At 38.9% G+C, this 14444-nt stretch overlaps 1 protein-coding gene across 2 annotated transcripts in view; it reads left to right on the forward strand.

The window, feature by feature from the left end:
• RNF165 (ring finger protein 165) overlaps nucleotides 1-14444 on the forward strand; it is a 480832-nt gene that overhangs the window by 433229 nt on the left and 33159 nt on the right. The window contains exon 7 of one of the 2 annotated variants that reach the window (XM_044081988.1): nucleotides 1538-1576. The exons of the other annotated variant lie outside the window; for it this stretch is intronic. Coding sequence (XP_043937923.1) covers nucleotides 1538-1576 — 39 coding nt within the window. The remainder of the gene's footprint in view (nucleotides 1-1537; nucleotides 1577-14444) is intronic. 2 annotated transcript variants of the gene reach the window in all.

A 14444-nucleotide genomic window follows, 5' to 3' on the forward strand; every position in this document is an offset into this window, starting at 1 on the left:
GTGTGTGTCTCTAGATGTTGATAATACACATATATATTTATATTTATATATGTGTGTGTGTGTGTGTCTCTCTAGATGTTGACAATACACATATATATTTATATTTATATATGTGTGCGTGTCTCTCTAGATGTTGATAATACACATATATATTTATATTTATATATGTGTGTGTGTCTTTCTAGATGTTGACAATACACATATATATTTATATGTGTGTGTGTGTGTGTGTGTGTGTGTGTGTGTGTGTGTGTGTGTGTGTGTCTCTAGATGTTGACAGTACACATATATATTTATATTTATATATGTGTGTGTGTGTGTCTCTAGATGTTGATAATACACATATATATTTATATTTATATATGTGTGTGTCTCTCTAGATGTTGACAATACACATATATATTTATATATGTGTGTGTGTGTCTCTCTAGATGTTGATAATACACATATATATTTATATTTATATATGTGTGTGTGTCTCTCTAGATGTTGACAATACACATATATATTTATATGTGTGTGTGTGTGTGTCTCTAGATGTTGACAATACACATATATATTTATATTTATATATATGTGTGTGTGTCTAGATGTTGATAATACACATATATATTTATATTTATATATGTGTGTGTCTCTCTAGATGTTGACAATGCACATATATATTTATATTTATATATGGGTGTGTGTGTGTGTCTCTAGATGTTGACAATACACATATATATTTATATTTATATATGTGTGTGTGTGTCTCTAGATGTTGACAATACACATATATATTTATATTTATATATGTGTGTGTGTGTCTCTAGATGTTGACAATACACATATATATTTATATTTATATATGTGTGTGTCTCTAGATGTTGATAATGCACATATATATTTATATTTATATGTGTGTGTGTCTCTCTAGTTGTTGATAATACACATATATATTTATATTTATATATATATGTGTGTGTGTGTCTCTAGATGTTGATAATACACATATATATTTATATTTATATATATATATATATATATATATGTGTGTGTTTGTGTGTCTCTAGATGTTGATAATACACATATATATTTATATTTATATATATATATATATATATATATATGTGTGTGTGTGTGTCTCTAGATGTTGACAATACACATATATATTTTTCCAGGAGTGTGAGATTAGCAATACTTTTGTTCTCATTATGTGGTTGCTGCTTCCTAAGTCTGTTACAGTTTCTTCATTCCTTAACATTTAATTTTACCAGACTATTATTCAGTTAAATTGATAAGTGATTCACGATTCCTTCATGAATTCTTCCAGTAGCAGCTTGTAAAACAGTATCAAATCCAAGTGTATGTCAAGTACAGAGAATGTTTAATTAGTGGCAAAACGTATTTTAAAAGTACACAGCATTATTTTTTGTAATAGAGGACAATCGTGTATAAAATATGTTGGCAAGTGGTGAATAGTAGTTATAATAGTACAAGTGTTTATGTATGCTATATGTGACTTTTTTTTGGCCTTTTTCTGTTCTTGCCATTGGAGGTCAGACAGGATATGGAGAATGAAGGCTCAGAACCAAGGGTGAGTAGAGTGTCATAGGATGATAATTATGATGATGATGATGATGATAGTGTGATTATGCTGGTAGTTAGTGTGATACAACATGAAATCCAGGGGCTAAATGAAAAATAATACTGTTAACTGGATTATAGAGAAATTTCCCAGTAATTGAAATATGGGTTTCAGCCCTTAAATGTCAGCGTTGGTTGTTACAGATAGTGGTTTTCATGTACACTGTTTTATTTCCTAATTTCTTCAATTTGCGTAGCCCATGATTAGATATAACTCCATATAGATCCTCCCAAGGAGGAAGATTTCATAAGCCATTATTAGTGGTTTGACTATCCTCTGGACAAGCTGCTACTGGAGCTGGTCATGATTGTAGATATGGGAAATAGGTAAAGCCCTTTGACCAGCCCAGTGTTCCTTTTTTCTTTACCTACAGTTGAAATTGTTGATGTGTGCAAGTGTGCCTTCCGGTATTCTTGACAGTTTGTTTATGGCTGCCTTGTGCTTTCTTGACCCCCGCCCTCAATATTTTTAAATGATGTACCTCCTCAGAAAGACTGCTACCTGATTCATTCTTTCTTTCTGTGAATATAAAATATATCCCTGTGTTGCCTATACGCTTCCTTCAAAGGCTTTTCTCCTTGTTTTTGTACGTTTGTTTTTCCTGAAAAAAAAAAACAAAAAAACAAAACTCTTGTGTAGTTGTCCCAAAGGGACTGACTGGTTCTGTGAAGTTTCTTAACTTTTGAAATTTCTGAGGTACACATTGCAGCCAGCTTAAATTTTTGCTCAATTTTTTTCTGGTGCAGACCGCACAGCATCCGTTGGAATACTGTTTTCCTGTCAGATGGAAAAGTTTGTAACTGCACAGTACTCTTAATGTTGTTTCACTAACACTTTTGAGGGACAGGACCTTCTTGTTTACCTCTGATAGTGTTTCTCTTTATGCCAATCTCCTCAGCGGTAGAGTCAAAAATCACTTCCACACTTCAATCTCTTCTCACTGCCACTAATTAACTTCCTTATTATACTGTTTTCTCTGTACTGTAAATTGATTTCCCCTAATTAACTACTACAATATATGTAGTTAGCTACTATTGTATATAATCTCTAAGCAGTTTTATGTATTATGGACTCTCTTTATATTGTTATGTATCATACTTTTGTTCCTGCATATGTTTGTAACCTAGGAGCTTTACTCCCTGGGTCTCCACTGAAAAAGGGCTTTGTCCCAGATGGACCAACCTAGTCAACAAATGTCAAATAAATAAATGCCTACAAATATGCCTTTGTTTCTCTTGTGCCTTCTAATGATTATTCCTCTTGACTGTCCAGATTTTCACAGCATGTCCAGATTTTTGACGTCCGTTTTTGGTCTGTTCCTCATAGAACTTGTGGTTTTCTGGTAACTCACTGAAGTCAATAAATAATGACAGACATATGAGTTTCAGGCTTCATATCTTTCAGAAAATGCATGCTAACACAAATTCTGTTATTCTAACAACTTCCTAAGTTTATAATAGCAGCATATAAAATCTGTCCCTATTTTTGGGTCTTTGTTCCCCCCCCATTATTTTAGTCTTTGTCCAGGTTTCTTGCGCTAAGAGGTATGCTAACAACTGATGCAGAAATGATTCACCGTCAGCACATTTCTGCTTGACTTTACTACCACAAACTGCTATAATGGATTGCTCCTTGGTGCTTCAACTTGTGTTCTTTGTAGGAATCTAGGCTATCAGTTATTTAGTCATTTTTCCACTCTTAACAGGTTCTTTTTTAATTTTCTACTTTGCCTTGCACACTGTGTTATAGATCTCTTTCAGTCTTTTAGAAATAAATGTACTTTTTTTCTGAACTGCCCTGCAAGGTAATATGTGTTAAGAGAGGGGCAATCACAGCAGTGTTCTTTGCACTGCCCCACTATTAATCCTGTTGTTTTTTTTTTTTTTTTTTCCAGAATGTACTCCACTTACTGTGACTCTGCTTCCTGTGTGCCACCCCTTCTGCATTTTAAACTACTTCTTGCCCCCCCAAACACACATCAGCAGTACACATACAGAATAGCTGACTTGTTTTGTAGTCTTTCTTCAGTATAAACAAATATCGTGAGTGCCAATGAATTTCTGATTTTTGAAAAAAAATAATAATTACTGAAGAGGTATGCCTATTATTTATTGTTATTTTATTAATGTGTTTTATAATTTAACATTTATTTGTGCCTTTTCATAGAGTACTTAGATGTAAGTATCAATACATGATTAAAAGTTTATTTGATTGACAAATCGATGGCTCATTGAATGTGTTTGTATTGTGGAAATGTCCTTGAAACTACCATTGCCAATGCTGCTTGACCTCTGAGATATTATTTTGTTTGTTGTTAGGAAAGGTACTTAATTGTTGTTTCTAAGCTTTATTATCTACTGTCATGTTGTTCTGTGATGCTTTATCTAAGTCCTATGAATTCTGTCATCACATCTAGTGTTTTTGCCCTGTCTGCAGTGTGTAACATATCTAGCAATCAATGTCTGTGCACTTAATAAACTCATACTTAAAGAAATGTTGTAATCATTGCAAACTGACACAATATATAAAAGGGACTATTTTTCAAAACAAGCAAAACATGTGAAAAAGACGAGACAAAAACAACACAATAAAAACAATCAGAAGTACAGAGGCCATATTTTTAAGTTTGGTAATGTCTTCCAGGGTGGGTATTATAGGGAAATAATGAATATTCCAGAGTTGGGTAAGCAACACCCCCAGGGTAGCTCATTATTGCCCTAAAATACCCACTTATCAGGCATTACTGCCTATTTCACTTCCCTGTCTCTTTCTTACTCTTCAGTTTCTGTGTTAATTTGTCACACACACAGCCTCGACACTACCTTTACCTACTTATGTCTTTTTGTTCGCAAGAGATTGTTTTGCATAGAATTTTCTCAGCAGTTTTATATGCACTCATACATTTTAACTTTTCTCAGAGATATATGAGAAACTTTTTCATTCACATTCCAGGTCGTTCTTATTTAATTGATTGTGGTTTATTTTCAGTGGCTTATTATGCTTCACATTACAATTTATTTATTTGTTTGCTGCTAAAATTGAATCAGATATTTTGTAAAATATTTGACTATTACATATCTTTAGCAATAGTGACGTGTTCAGAAATACTTATTCCAGTCCCTCCACTTCAACATTAGGACTGGTTAACCAATGGAGGCAGTTACTGAACACCTTTAAGACTTTCCCAAGCTGTAAAACTCCTCCCTTAAGCCCCATAATGCTCCACATTTCCCCTTCTCTCCAGATTTAATTTGCCACATTTCAGTTCAGCAGTACAACAAAGTACTTCTAGGCTTTTTTAGCAGTAATTTGAGTGTTTTTTTTTAAATCAAAAGACGTCCTTTCGAGTCAAATTACCTGATTTTCAGGCCAGAGCTTTGCCTTTTTCTCCATATTTGTAGCTAACAGCTGGTGATTCAGTTATGCACTTGCTTGAGACAGTTTTCTGAAAATGTTTGAAGTGTGGGCACAAGACTCCCTCTCAAGACACACATGTGCTTTGCATTATGTGCCTGGGAATGAGTTCTCTAAATGCAAACGAAGAAACAAGTTCATTTTAAAGAGTGTATTACCACCTGAGGGCACTGTGTCTAAGCCCAGAAAAGAGCAACAACAAAGAAAACATGAAGATGGGGATATCCTAAGGAGTCAGGTAGGTTTTATTCTCCTGTGGGTTGAGGTCCCCCCCCCCCCTAGTGCATTTCACTGTCAGTCCCTCAGGGTCAGACAGGGATCAGTAAGACCTTCCAGTTAGAGATTTTTTTGGTTCCTGACCATCTTGCTAAAGAGTGGTCCACGGCCTTTCATCAGAAGAACCTTCTTCTTGAGTATTTTTAGCTTCTTCCAGATGTTTTTGCAGTACCACTGTTTGGCCTGGAAGATATAATGAGGGAACTGTGGGAAGTAGGGATAGAAGTAAGTGTGCTCTACTCCCCTTCAGTTTTGATGGCAAGAGAAGGTCTCTTTCCAGAAACTTCCTCTGCTCCTTCAGCTAGCATTGAAACCAGCACTGGGTGCTTTAGAACCATTTTTTTCCACTGACATTTCCTTCATCAGTGCCTATCTGTGGAACTCACACCAATAGGCTCTTCTGCATCTGTAACCTCATTTTCAGCATTTCAGTGCTAGCATTTACTAGAGCCCTGTATGTCAACATTAGTGGGTCAACAATGATTTACACCTTCCTCAACATCAGTGTAAGTCATGGTGACAGGAGATAGAATGGCTTTTTTGATGAACTACAATATGAACTGGCACCTCACCTAAGTGTCATGTTTAGTCATAGCCTCACCTCAGGTTTCATGCCCACTGAGTGCTGCAGAGCTACAGTTATCCTTCTCCACAAGGGGGGATCCACCTTGGATCCCGGAAACTACCATCCCATCAGTCTGACAAGCCTTATCTGCAAGGCCATGGAGCGTATTATCATGGAACTTATAAACAAAGACATTGGCAACCTTCAAACACTGGACCCCACCCAGTTTGGGTTCATGAAGGGCTGATCTTGTCTTCTGAACCTGATTGACTTCTTCGAATCAGTCTCCAGAGCCATGGACAAGGGTAAGGTGGTCCACACAGCCTATCTAGACCTTGCCAAGGCCTTTGACACCACCCCCCACTCTGGAATCATAGATAAACTTACTAAGCTGGGCATTAATCCCTACGTCACCCAATGGGTTGCTAACTGGCTTACTGATAGAACCCACACTGTAAAAGTAGCCGACTCCAAATCCAACTCCAGACAAGTGACAAGTGGAGTACCTCAGGGTTCAGTCCTGGGACCGCTCTTGTTTGGCATCTACTTCTCTGAAGTACAGGCCAACACTAAGGGACTCTGGTTAACAAAGTTTGCAGATGACTGCAAACTGGGAGCCATTATTGAATCCCCAAATGATGTGGATACTCTACAAAAGGGCCTTACAAAAACAGATGCTTGGTGCCAGAGCCATGGGCTCAAGCTCAATGCCAAGAAATGTATAGTTATCCCCTTTGGGAAAAGACATGTATCTGTGAATTACCATATAGGTGGCAGTACACTAAACACCGGAAGTGTGATAAGAGACTTAGGGACACAGGTGGACAGTGGTCTCACCTTCGATAACCACATCACCACAACAGTCAGGAAATCCTTCTATGTGGCACACCTCATCACTAAGGGCTTTTCATCCAGAAAAAAGGAGGTCATTGTCCCACTGTACTCATCCCTCATTAGACCCATTATAGAATACAACGCCTGGTTTGGTATGTACCTCTCAAGACATCTGCAACAACTGGAAAGGCCGCAGAAATACCTCACTAAAAGAATCACAGGCCTAAAGCAGATGCCCTATGCTGACCGCCTTAAAAAACTCCAGCTATACTGTGTCGCATATTGTCTACTCAGAGGCGATCTCTGCTTAACATACAAGGCCATGTCAAACCCAGAGCTGTTGGACATGCTACACTTAAAGAAATCCCAATCCCTCAGAGCCACACACTCCAGGGATCTAAACTTTGTCATCACAATAAACAAAACATGCTGGAGGGATAGGTTCCTGACCTAGAGACTCCCCAGACTCTGGAATAGATTGCCCATACATGTCAAGCAGAGTGCCTCTTTGGCTCTCTTCAAAAGGAACCTTGACAATTGGATGGGAGAAAGGAAATTCACCCCAGGGATCATGTCAGTCACCCTGCTAGACAGGGGTCCAGGGAAGTAAATAGTGTGGGAAAAAATAGCCAGGGAATTGTTATGGCTAGGCTTGTATAGGCCCTAGGGCTGATAGCCTAGTACCAACCTATGAACCTATTGAGTACTTCTGCCCCAACACTGAGAGGTTTATCGACTTCCTTTGTAATGAGGGTCTTGCTGCTAGTGGTGCAGGATAGGAAAGTGATACAGAAGCAACCTCAAAGGATGAATGACAGCCCCTTGTTTTCAACACCATCTTCAGATCCACCATTGGAAGTCTATCACTCAAGTCCTTTAGCTTCATCATTTTCCCATCATGGAGGAAAAAACTAAACTTCCCAACCACAGGTACATCTGAAAGGGAAATTTCCCTTGTTCTCTCCAATGACCCCAAAATTTGGGAAACATCTTAAAAGTTGATGAGTCAGTGGGAGTGATGGACAACTGGCCCTTTCTACCAGAATGGGGTCAGTAATCCCATTGATCATATAATTTTGCTGATCAGTCTAAGGGCTTAGTAAGAGTCACGTGCGGTGACAGCTATCCCTAGGAGATCAGACAAGATCCTCTACCCCCACCTCACCCCAACCCCTGATTGCAAATGGTGTAAACCACTGCCCTCAAAAACATCTTCTTAGAAGAGTCCTGCATTCCACTCTATGACAAGGAGTCTTAAGGCTTTGGACCATTTTGGAAAGCTTATGTACTTTTTCAGTAACCTGCAGTATTAGGGCCTTGAATTACCTGAAGCACACGAATAGATTTCAGGATGCTGCAAATGAGGAAACACTAGAGATGCTGAACAAGTTGTCCCATGGAACTTACAAAGAAAATTAGTTACTGTGTTTAGCCAGTGTGAATGATCTCTCCTTGAGGCTACTGTCTATTGCAGTGGATGGAGTCTCCAGAGCAGGGGTCAGGCATTGACATATGTCACTACACCTGGCTCAGACACTGTAATTTTGCAGGGTTGTTTTTATTCACCAACATCCCTAATAGTTGTCTCTCCTTGTTTGGGACTTAGGTGAAGGGAACACTTCAAACAAAGTGAGCAGAAGGGCAAAAGTGAAGTTTGCTTCTGCTCAGAGAATGTTCTCATACAGTCAGAGAATAGCATTAAAAAAAAAACATCAGCTTCCTCATGAACAGCATTCTGATTTAAGCCGATGCATTTACAAGGTTTTCCAGAATGGGAGCCACCTCAGAGGAGGAGGCAATCTGTAGAATCAGTGAATCAACATCCATCTATGGGGGGAGCTCCAGAGTCCGTAATAATTTTCCTGACTGCCCTTCTCTGCCGTCTGTCAAGGTTCTGACCTCCCTGTACTTTCCAGCACAGATGAACATTGTGTAGGACAAGTGAGTCTGGGAGATAGTATCAAGTGGCTACAAAGTTTGTTTAATTACACTTAATTATCTTAATTACAGATTTCCTAACAAATCAAATCAGAGTTAATAAGGTTTCTATCAAAAATGCCTATCCGAGAGATTCCACCAGACCATAGAGGAACTGAAGTTTGTTCAGGGTTCTTTTTGGTACCTAAGAAGACACAAAACCTCAGATCCATATTAGATCTAATCATCTAATTTAATATGTCAGAAAAAAGCAAGCTCTAGATGGTCATTGTGCACTCAGTTGTCATATACTTGCAAGAGAGAGACTGGATGTGTTGTTTAAATCTCTAGTTTGCTAATCTATACATCAGAAAAGCCAGGGAATTTAGGAGATTCCTAGCGTTTAGGATCTGAGCTAAGCACCATCAGTTCTGAGCCCTCTCCTACATGCATGGCAGCCACAGCAGGCTGTCAGGCATTTAAGCCTTCCCTTATCTAGAATATTGACTTTCTCACATCTCGCATGAAAGGATCATTGATTGGAGCAAATTACGACTTACTCTATCTGTTTATGACCTTGAGGATATCGGTGAACACTGCAAAGTCACAACAAGAGTCACTGCCAATCACATAACTTTTTCCATCTGGACATGAGGATCTGTTTGGTCAGTTTACTACCAGACAGAATTGCCAGCATTCAGTCAACTATTCATATTCTTTTAACATCTTCCAAACTGACAGCTATCTATGTCTGATAGCATTGATTTTAATAGCTATGACAGTATTCTCAGTTTCCTTTGCTAGTTACAGAATGAGGGTACTTCAGTGAACTCTGGTGGTCCAGAGAAATCCAAACTCTGATCTGATGTCCCTTCTGATTTCATTATTAAAGCCTTGCCTTCACTATCTTCTTTGATGGTTTTTGCAAACTGACCTTTCACAACGCTATCCATTTGTCATTCTCTCACCCCCTGTGACTTTCACCATGCATCCATCTGCTATGGGATGGAGTGTCATTTTTTAGGGTAGACAGTAGATCTAATTGCACAACAGTGTCCTAGAGATGAGGGCAGTCCTCCTAACAGTGCATGACCTACTGAATTCCCTTCCTCATAGTGCAGTTGCCATCCACTCTAACAACATGGCATTGGTTTGGTGCATCAACAAGCATGATGGAACTTACTCCTACCTGCTTAGTCAAGAGGTAGTGAAGTCACAAGTATGGACCATGCCAATGCACCAGTTTCTCACTGCAGTGCATATTCCAGGACAGGACAGCTGTCTAGCAGGCAAACTCAGCTGATGTTTGCTGATGCCTTGTAAGTGGACCTTTATTCAGTTAGTTAGTGCTGAACTTCATTTTCCATCTCTAACAAAGACCTTCCTACAACCTGTTTGCAACCCCAACCAATGCCACATGTTGCACCTGGTTTTCCATGATCTCCAACAGGACTGTCTGGTTCAGCAATGGCCTCTGTGAAGTCTTAACTTCTTTACCCTATTTCCATTCATCATGAAATTCCTAGAGAAAACAAAGATACACAAGGCCAGGGTCATCCTAATAGCCTCATTTTGTCTCAGACAGGTTTTGCTCCCATGGTTGTGAACTGACCTGTTGGAGAAAACTCTTCTCCACAGGTATCAGAATGCTCTTCCGTCTCATCTGTCCTTCACGTATCATCTGGATGTGTAATCATTCAGATTAGCTGCATGTTTTTTCCAGTCCCCTAATGGCCAGGGACCCAATGTTCCCTTCAAGTTGTCCAGTTCCTTAGGGCATCTCAGAAAATCTTCACTAGGAAGTTGCTCAGGAGTAAATGAATTAAGTTTGCTCTTTGGGCAGTAGAGTAAGGTTTAGATCCATACTTTTGGTTCTAACTTTTTTACTGTTTGTAGCTGATATTTTCATAACATATCCAGCTTCTCTATGGTCAGGGTTCATTAACAGCTATTTCTAATTTCCATCAAGGCGTGAACTGTTTTTCTTAATTTCTTTAAAAGCATGCAGGGCATTTTTGAGGGGGACTTTCCTACTCAGGTATCCTCAGAGAACTTCCCCCTCCATGGGATCTTAAATTTCATGCTGGAAAAAAATTGACTTAGCCTAGGTTCAAACCAGCAGATATAGTGGATCTTACATTTTTACCATTTATGACTACTTCTGGTGGTGGTGGTGGTGGTAACTTCATCTAGGAAAATTTCTGAGATACAGACTTAGGTTCATAGGTAGGTACTAGGCTATTGGCCCTAGGGATTATATAAGCCTAGCCAAATGGTACCCTGGCTTTTGCTACCCAAGAAAATTATTTTCCTGTGCCCCTGTCAAGCAGAGCCACAGAAGTGATCCCCAGGGTGAATTTCCTATCTCCCATACAGTCATCAAGATTTTTCTTGAAGAGTGCTAATGAGGAGCTTTGTCTGATATAGGTTCATAGGTAGGTACTAGGCTATTGGCCCTATGGCTTATATAAACATAGCCAACATTGTATTTCAGAAGGATATGGGTTCTTTGTAAACAAATCCAGATTTTTGTACCTAAGGTGGCAATGGAGGTTAACCTTAAGGAAAGCTTGGACCTACCCATTTACTTTTCTCAGTGTTCCAGTAGATATTTGCTTCATCTCATAGATGCCCACCTTCATCTAAGCTTCATTGTAGACAGAATGAACAGTGTAAGAAGGGATGATAGGTAGTTTATTTATTTTGCTTTAAACAAGATGGGGTGGAAAGTATCAACTTGGACTGTATTACTTCTTGCTGTATAAAGTACAAGAAAACTTTGAGGTATACCTGAAGCAGATCCTGCCAGAGCCATAGCTGTACCCCAGAATTTTTTTCACAAATTCTTTAGTTGATGGTATCTGTGTGATTGAAACATGGACTTCACTGCACACTTGCAAGATTGCAAGGGGATGTGATTTCAAGGTCCAGGTCTCTTTGTAATATTCTGTCTTTATACTACCCACTAGGTTGTAACTGGGACATTGTCCTGGGGGTTGAATTGGACAAACTGGACCATGTAAAATACAAAAGTTATGTGCTTATTATAATGTTTGAGCTGCATGATCCAAATGTGTCCGTGTCAACAATCTTACCCACTTTTCTATCACTTGTAATTCCTTTCTGTGGAGAGATCTTGAGGAATGGACTTGAAGCCTTTATTTAGATACTGGATCCTAAGTGTATTTCAAGAAATGTCAATCTGAAGACAAGGGGAAGAGTAGCTCATTATGGCATTAGTGAAGGAGTTTTAAAGCCTAGCAGAATCTTAAAGATGCCAGCAACTTCTACCTGAAGCTAGCTCACAAGTCCTGAGGTTGAACTGGACAGACATGGGTCATAGCATACTAATGTCATAGTAAGTACATAACAGTAAAAAAGTTCCAACTTCAACCAGATACCTCAGAAAAGAAATAAAATCCGTCAAAACAGCAAGAACTCCTGAAGAAGCCCACAGGGTGAAAGCGCTTGTGTCTTGTTTTTATGAACAATAAACCTTTGAAGCCTGGAGCCTTACCTCAGTGTTTTTGCTGTTTTGATAGTAAGTACATAACATTTGTTTTTGGCATTCCCTTTGGTGTTTGTGGTATGATGTGTTTCAGCAGAGTATGACTTGTAGCTGAAATGGATGAAGCAACCCAGCTACATCAGAGTGATCACTACCAGCCACAAAGGAGTGGCATTTGGATTGGTAAGCAAAGGAGATGAGAAAAAGTGTACTGGTGCCTTAGCCATAACATACTCCTGCTCACTACATTTGACGTTTAATAATATTTTACTGTACTTTTAATCCTAATCCTTGAAAACATTCACAATGCAGCAGTAGTATATATTCTGTGCATGCATTTATATAACTTCCTGGCTTTAATTCTTCCAGAATGTTGCAGCATATTGCATCATATAGCTCTTTACTCACCTTTCTTTGGTGTTTTGGCATTGCTGTGGTATATTCCTTGACAGTATGTTATGTGCAACTACTGCATTGTGCAGTCTATCTGCTGATTTCTTGACTGTGTAACTATTGTTATGTTTCTGTTACTTTGTCTAAAGTGTTGTCTTTCAGGCAGAGTCTGAAGTGGGTCCATTTGGCTTGGTGTATAATGTCAGTTAACAAACTTTGTAAATATAATAGAAAAATAGCAGATGGGCACGGGTCTACATCAGTTTGTCAAAGATTCACTTCAGCAAATCGACCCCAAACCACAGAACTTCCCTTCTGCAAAGGTTCACATCTGGAAAAGATTTAAGTAAGGAAAGGAAACAATTGGCTAGCAGCACAACTTTGCCCTTTTCCCACTGTAGTGTGATCTCAAAGTCGGTATATATAGTTAGAGGTGGGGGGGCAGAGCCCCCCACTTGGGTGGGTTTGACATACTGCGGTGTGCGTTCCGTTGTGGTGTTGGCCAAGTTTGGTGTCGAAGTCAGGTTCGCTGAAGTGAATCTTCGATGAACTGATATAGACCCGATATGCACTGTACCATCCAGGGACTACAGAACAGTGAATTTATTAGTGGGAACACTTACAGGTCAAAGAAAAAGGATGTGCTAAAAGTCCTAGAAACCCCAACAGTGTGAATTGGATTTGATGCCCTTTGGAAAGGAGGAGAAACACTTCACACAGTGGTTTAGGGACTTATCAGTGCTTAGCAGTTGAACCCACAAAGTCAGCATGAGAGTTAGATGACCCTTAATTTTAAAATTTGTTTTAAATGCCTTCACATTGATTTACACAAATAAAGTATGAATGATTTATGTGGAGCTACCTATTTAGGTTTAAAATGAGTACTTATGGCCAGTGGTGTTAGCATAATGCATTCTGTCTAGTTTTTGTGCATCATCAGGTACCTGTCTGTACAAGAAACTAAAACATGATGCAACTGGGTCAGGGGTGTATAACTAAAATGGTACACGTGCTACACCTGATGATGATAGTTGAGGGTGTGAAGTTCTTTAATAAGTGTACCATAGAGAAAAGCAAAGTCAGACAATAAGTGTGGTTCAGATTTAATTATCACACTAGACTCTCCAAATTGTAAGAGAGCAGTATTCAAAATATGTATGTGCAGGAAGGGTGCACTGTTCTGGTATGGTTCTTCAGTGGTCAGTCAACTGTCTAGATCTGAGGTTCAAGTCTGGTTTGTTGATGCTGTTTGAGTGGAATTTGTATTTTTTTAAGCCAGTCTGAGATTTCTGTAGGCTTTCTGTTAGTTTACCAATCATCCCAAAGACATGCTGTTTCAGGTGAGAGACTGCTCTAAAAGATGTCTGTGAGGTTTGTACCATGGTTCTTTTATGCTTTTGCCACAATAAGGAAGCCTTTAGCTCTGTGAGATTTTCTTAGTAAAATAAACTACATAAGAAAACTGCGTGTTTTGAAGTTTCATGGATGTCTCACAAGTGATGTGAAGAAATATTACTCACAGAAAGTGATAGTGTGCAAATGATGCTTTTTTCAGACTTCTTAATGGAGCAGCAATTTGCAAATGAGGTAGCGCAACTGAAAAGTACATGCTGTTTACAAAAGGGTGTTAGAAAGTTCAGAACATAGCGATGAGTAAGGACTACACTCAGCTGCAGCAAAATTGTCAGGCCATGTGTCTATGTAGACCTTACTCATAGCTATGCTGTGCTGTGAACTGTGATATTGCCTTCCTTTACTGAGCAAAAAAGATTTTACAAACCAGTACATCTCTGTGGACAACCATTCATACCATTTGTTCATTCTTAACCTATTTATCTGAATGCTGCTGTTCCCTTTTCTAGATAACTCCTGCATTAATCTTGGTAATGAATTAGTCAAACTTGCTTGAC

Source organism: Protopterus annectens, chromosome 1.part1 (genome assembly GCF_019279795.1).
Source record: "Protopterus annectens isolate FY-2018-M chromosome 1.part1, PAN1.0, whole genome shotgun sequence".
NCBI lineage: Eukaryota > Metazoa > Chordata > Ceratodontiformes > Protopteridae > Protopterus > Protopterus annectens.